The sequence below is a fragment of the Culex pipiens genome, chromosome 1, assembly GCF_016801865.2.
Source record: "Culex pipiens pallens isolate TS chromosome 1, TS_CPP_V2, whole genome shotgun sequence".
NCBI lineage: Eukaryota > Metazoa > Arthropoda > Insecta > Diptera > Culicidae > Culex > Culex pipiens.
Genome location: NC_068937.1, coordinates 8,058,535 through 8,065,355, shown reverse-complemented (window position 1 = coordinate 8,065,355; position 6,821 = coordinate 8,058,535). Strand labels below are relative to the sequence as shown.

General features: G+C 35.8%; 1 protein-coding gene across 1 annotated transcript; it reads left to right on the top strand.

The window, feature by feature from the left end:
* The first annotated feature begins 2,099 nt into the window (after positions 1-2,099).
* On the top strand, positions 2,100-6,609 carry LOC120424322 (uncharacterized). Its single transcript, XM_052710028.1, has 2 exons — positions 2,100-2,273; positions 2,674-6,609. The coding sequence occupies exon 2, from the start codon at positions 2,700-2,702 to the stop codon at positions 6,063-6,065; it is 3,366 nt and encodes a 1,121-aa protein (XP_052565988.1). The 5' UTR covers positions 2,100-2,273; positions 2,674-2,699; the 3' UTR covers positions 6,066-6,609.
* Positions 6,610-6,821: the final 212 nt, after the last annotated feature.

Genomic DNA, 6,821 nt, shown 5'->3' with positions numbered 1-6,821 from the left:
CAATTCCCAAAAAAATAGTTTTTGTTTATTTTCGGATTATTTGAATATGTTTTATGAGATTAAAAATGATATTTTGAGGTGAAACTAGAATTGCCACTTCAGAACTATGATTTTTTTGAAAAAAAAACGGAGATGTTATCAAAAAAAAAAAAAAAAAACAAGGTTTAAACCTAAGTTAAATTTGCAATCAAAAAACACTTAACCAATTTTTTGATAAAGTGCACCGTTTTAGAATTAAAGTCACTTCAAGGTTATACATTTCAGAAATTTGAACATTTTTCGTTTTTTTTTTAAACTTTATGTAGGAAAGCCACACCTGAAAAAATATTTTTAAAGGCTGAGAAAATTTCCTAATGAAATTGGACAATAAGTTTCTGCGAAACAGCCTCACAAAAAATACGAATCGATAAAAATCAGTATTCTCAAGCGTCACCTGATTTGTCTGTGATTTTCAACTGACGATATCTCAAAAATGATAGGTTCGATTTTCAATGTAAAAAAATGATTTTTTGTGAAATGTTAATTGTTTGAGCAATTCTCTGAGATTTCGGTCATTCGAATTTTTTTGGTATTTTTTAATCCGGCTGAAACTTTTTTGGTGCCTTCGGTATGCCCAAAGAAGCCATTTTGCATCATTTGTTTGTCCATATATTTTTTCATAAAAATTTGGCGGCTGTCCATACAAAAATGAAAATTCTAAAATCTGTATCTTTGGAAGGAATTTTTTGATCGATTTGGTGTCTTCGGCAAAGTTGTAGGTATGGAAATGGACTACACTGAAAAAATATGATAAACGGTAATTTTTTTTTTTGTGATTTTTAATTTCACTTTTTGTCACTAAAACTTGATTTGCAAAAAAACATTTTTTTATTTTTTTTCATTTTCTGATATGTTTTAGGCTGACGTAAATATTTTTCAAAGTTTTTGTCCCTCTGCTACTGCCGAGGTCGAGGGGATCTGAAAATTAATCGAATGTTTCATATTTTAACATTGAAAATCTGACCAATAATTGCTGAGATATCGACATTCGAAAATGGTGGGTTGTTAGGGTGAGACTTAGAAATGTTCAATTCTCCAGTTTTTAAATCTTTGCATGGCATTATCTCAGCAACTAAAGGTCGTATCAACAAAGTTCAAAAATGCATAATATAGAGAATTTTTTCAGCTTTTCAAAAAACAAATTTCAAGGGTGGGCACTAATTTAAAAAAAGAAATGAAAATCTGCGAATATTTTCAAAAAAGTAACCTAAAAATGGCTATAACTTGAAAACGGTGCCCTTTATTAAAATTTTACAAAAGTACTTTTTGATTGTAAATTTGATTTTACATCCAAAAATGAAATTAAAATTGGGTTGAGGGAAATTGAGGAATATTAAAATTCAAATAACAAACCATAATTTCAACATTTTGATGAAACAAGGCATGGAAATGCATAATACAACAATATAATCGGTTTGCAATAAACTGTTTTCTGTAGATCTATGTTTCAATGGAAATATGTTTACCGTGCGGAACTGTATATCAAAAATTCACAAAAACTCAAAATATTTTTAAATTAACTCAAACATGTTACAAACAATTTTGAACTGAAGATAATAAATTTCAAATTGTTTTCAGCTGATTGCGTTTAAAAGTTAATCGTATTTTGAGGTTTTTTCAAGCAAAAAAAAAAATGTTTGCCCTCTGACTCTTCTGGCACTTTTTGAAGGCAGGGGGACAAAAACTTTCAAAAATATGTGCGATAGCCAATGGATTTATCTTATCATTTTTTTAGACTTTTTTTAAGCAAGACCGATGCAAATATTTTTCAAAGTTTAAGAATAAAAAAAAATATTAACAAGTTTATTTGTGTGAACGTTTTTGGTTAGTTTTCTTTATAAAATCTAATTTTCTTCAGTTGAAGCATATCATTTGCTGTAACAGTTTCAAAATTAAAGGAACATCAGAATCCTTTTTAAAACGCAATTGGAACTTATTGTATCATGATAACTCACAGCTATAAAATAAACATACTTGTAAAAGACCAATCAATCTTTTGTCAGACAGCCATCACTCCTAAACCGAGAAAAGCCTATTGAACGGATGATAAGATAAGATAGCGAACTGTTTCTGCCTGGGCACGTTCTACCACAGTTCAGCCAATAGTTTCTTTCGAACAACTGGGTGATTCGCATCGACGTTAAGCTAGGCTTGGATTTAAAAAATCAATTGAAATTGTCGTTTTTAAGTGATTTTTCCAACTTGAAGACCGTTTTTGATCGTCACCAATTAAAGTAAGTGTAGTTCTAGAATAAAAATCGCGTTTGCATGGAAAATTTTCAAAACCTTTTATTTTATTTGTTATTTGATTGATTTTTGTAGTTCTAATTTTTCTGCCACTGATGAGAAAATTTGCTGCAACTTTCTCTGCTCCTGGAAAGAAGCAAAAGCGTTCTCAAAACTAGTCTAAAACGTGATTTTTACATTTCAGACCAGTTCAGGGAAAGTTTTAGCAAATTTTCTCTAAATTATAAAAGTGTTGGTTTGGTTGGTCTTCCTATACAAAATTATAATGCTTTTGCGGAAAGCCGGGTCGCTTCCAACTTTTAGGAGGTAGTTTTTAAGGCCTGATTGTGACCAGAAAATTACTTTTCGAGCCACCCTAATACTCATGTTATGCTTTCTTTCCAACAGCGATCGGAGAACCACATTTCGGAAAAATGAGCTACGATAAGCATGTTCAGAATGTTCAGCTGATGGCTGCCGTGAAGGCGGGAGTTCTTCAAACGGTTGAAGAACTCATTAACGCTGGCGCAGACGTCAATTTTGTCGATAAATATGACAAAAACGAAACTCCTCTGCATGTGGCTGTCAATGCCAGCAACGCAAGGTTGGCAGAATTGCTTCTCGCTAAAGGAGCAAACACTGAGGCCAGAAACATTGACAACGAGAAACCCATGGATTTGTGCTCCCGTCTGGAAGAAACGAAGAAACAAGAGATTGAAGCCGTTTTCAACAGCCATTTTGGCATCAAAACCTACATCAAACGCGCTGGGACTGGAGCCGTCGAGCAGTACTACAGGACGAAGCTGCTGGCCATGGTGCTGTTTCGTTTGCTTCACGATGACCAGATCGAGAGCTTCTACCTGGGAAATAACTTGGGCGAGGTGGGCGCATTTGACGATGTGGTGCTCCGAACCTGTAGCCAAGGTAGATCTCGTGTGTACTTTTTACAGGCCAAGCATCGAGATTCTACAGACCGTGTTAATTTAAGTGATTTAGTTAACATGCAGCAAACAAATGGTGATTTCCATCTATCGAAATATTTCGATAGTTATTTGAAGATACGTTACATGTTCGAGCAGACTAGTGAGCATGCAATTTTTCAAGGAAAATACGAGGAAACAGAGCTGACAATGATAATTTTCACTCCAGCTATAGTAAATTATCACAATGAAGTACAGTGTGAAATAATCAACTCCAAGGACATATTCTACAGCAAAACGTCTGGCAAAATAATAAAAATCATGTGTACATCAGATTTGCTAGAACCATTCATAAAAATATCTGAAGAATGGCATTCAAATGCAGAATTATCGAACAAATTTTCAAAACCTCAGCTGCCATCGCATAACGACCACGCCAATTTAGTAAAGGATTTTTTCGAAAAAGTGAGGATTCATGCAGAGCAAGCCACGGAAGCGGAGCTAGCCGGAATTGTTCAGTACGATATTAGAGACAAAAATTATGAAAGTGAAGATATGATTTTCGCTAAATTCCATAGTTCAATAGAAAACTGGTGGATGCAATCCGGTCAAGTGCCATTTGAAACTAAAAGTTGTCAACTGTTCAATTTAGCTGTTAATGAAGTAAAACTTGATAAGATTCAGTCGGTTAGTTTCGACAAGGTCGGGAAATATTTATTAAAATTTAATGTCGATTCAGCATTATATTCTAAGTGGGACTCTTCTTTATCAAAAATGGAAAATAATAATATTTTTTTCTTAAACATATTCAGCAGCACACCCAAACTCAGCTGTTTAAAACTCATTCAATATCTCGAATTGAAGGGGTTTGATTTTAAGTTTGTCGTCATCGAGCAAATCGAAGCAAAGCACATCATTGATGTTTTGTCAAAAAACCTACCAAAACGCATGATACTCGTGTTTCTTCCTCTGCTTAACAACAGCGTCATAGAGCAATTACGCCAAACTGTTTGCAAATTAATAGTAATAACTAGTGAAGAATGCCATAAAAATTGTACTACACTAGCCGACGAAACAAGAGGCTTAGATGATCTTGACTTTGAATGTCAAGAGAAAATTCTCAACAGTATTGTAACGTTTCAAAGCTCTGAAATACCCTTGAGGAAGCTTATGGATGGTGTGCCTAGCCATCTAATTGATGCTCAAATGTTGCAAAGGTTCGTCAATGGTGAAGAATTTGTTATAACCAATAAGTTCCAGTCAGCCTTCTGCAAATCCAAAAACGCAGTCCAAATGCTACTGGACTTGGGTGCTAATGCTAACTTGGGTGTAACCAAAAATGGATTTACGGCATTACATTGGGCAGCTCAAAATGACATGCCTGAGATCATCCAACTACTCATAGACAAAGGAGCAAACATTGACTGTATTACAACGGATAACGGTCGAACTCCTTTAAATCAGGCAGCCTTCTGCAAATCCACAAATGCAGTCAAAATGCTGCTGGACTTGGGTGCCAATGCAAACTTGGGTAGAACCAGCGATGGTTTTACGCCATTACATTGGGCGGCATTTAAGGACTCGCCTGAGATCATCCAGCTACTCATAGATAAAGGAGCAAACATTGACTGTATTACAACGGATAACGGTCGAACTCCTTTACATGAGGCAGTCTCCTTCAAATCTACAAATGCAGTCAAAATGCTGCTGGACTTGGGTGCCAATGCAAACTTGGGTAAAACCAGCGATGGTTTTACGCCATTACATTGGGCGGCATTTAAGGACTCGCCTGAGATCATCCAGCTACTCATAGATAAAGGAGCAAACATTGACTGTATTACAACGGATAACGGTCGAACTCCTTTATATCAGGCAGCGCTCTGCAAATCCACAAATGCAGTCAAAATGCTGCTGGACTTGGGTGCCAATGCAAACTTGGGTAAAACCAGCAATGGTTTTACGCCATTACATTGGGCGGCTCATAATGACATGCCTGAGATCATCCAGCTACTCATAGATAAAGGAGCAAACATTGACTGTATTACAACGGATAACGGTCGAACTCCTTTACATGAGGCAGTCTCCTTCAAATCTACAAATGCAGTCAAAATGCTGCTGGACTTGGGTGCCAATGCAAACTTGGGTAGAACCAGCGATGGTTTTACGCCATTACATTGGGCAGCACATAATGACATGCCTGAGATCATCCAACTACTCATAGATAAAGGAGCAAACATTGACTGTATTACCACGGATGACGGTCGAACTCCTTTGTGTCAGGCAGCATTCTGCAAATCTACAAATGCAGTCAAAATGCTGCTGGACTTGGGTGCCAATGCAAACTTGGGTAGAACCAGCGATGGTTTTACGCCATTACATTGGGCGGCATTTAAGGACTCGCCTGAGATCATCCAGCTACTCATAGATAAAGGAGCAAACATTGACTGTATTACAACGGATAACGGTCGAACTCCTTTGAGTCAGGCAGCGATGCGCAAATCCACAAATGCAGTCAAAATGCTACTTGACTTGGGTGCTAATGCTAACTTGGGTAAAACCAGCAATGGTTTTACGCCATTACACTGGGCAGCATATTTTAACATGCCTGATATCATCCAGCTACTCAAAGACAAAGGAGCAAACATTGACTGTATCACCACGGATGACGGTCGGACTCCCCTGTACGTAGCAGCCGCAGGGGGGTCTGCAAACGCAGTTGAAAAGCTTTTGAATTTGGGCGCTAATCCAGGTAAATGCACAAATATTGGATCAACGCCGTTGAGCATAGCTGTTCAAAAAGAACATTCGTACATTGAAAAAATGTTACAAGACTATAGTTCCAGAAAGCTAACAAGTTTTTCTCGTGAACGTAGATGGTGACACTGGACTTGCTCTCACCGTGTGTATTTTGTTTATGATCGGAAAAGTCATCCCACAACGAATTCATCCAGAAACTATTCGTAGTGAGTTGGCAGCCATCTTGTTTTTAAGAGCATGGGAAAAAAAATTTAAGAGGTACCCTTCCCAGATGTAATATTACTATAATTATATTTACTGTGTAGGTGAACTTGACAGAATGCAAGCACTTTTTAGATTTATTGGCTATTGATAAAAAAAATATTGTCTGAATTGTTTTGTTAGGTTTGCTTTACGTTTTAAATTGCTATTTCATTTACTAGTTTTTGTGCGTAAATCTAAAATAACTCATAGGAAATATCATGATGTTGCCTTCAAAAAAGTAATTTTTCATAGTTATGTGTATAAGGTTTGAAAATGAAAATAATTCGGATTCTAGTTTATTCTAAATAAAATTTTACACTTTATTTCGTTATTTTTTAACCACATTTATCAGCATAACACAGTTATTTTTTTTTAAACACGTCAAATTTTGCAATAATAAACATATACTATAAGCTAAAAAAAATTGCTTTAAATTTCGATGACAAATCCCTTTGTTGTAAGCAATATTTTAAGCTTGATTTTGTTTTTATTAAATCTAAAATTTTTAATTTAATTGATGATTAATTATTCAATTCAACTACATTAAGATTTAATTTTTGGGTTCGATAAATAGTGGCAGTGCGTGGCCGAATGGTTACGCTGTCCGCTTTGTAAGCGGATGATTCTGGGTTCGAT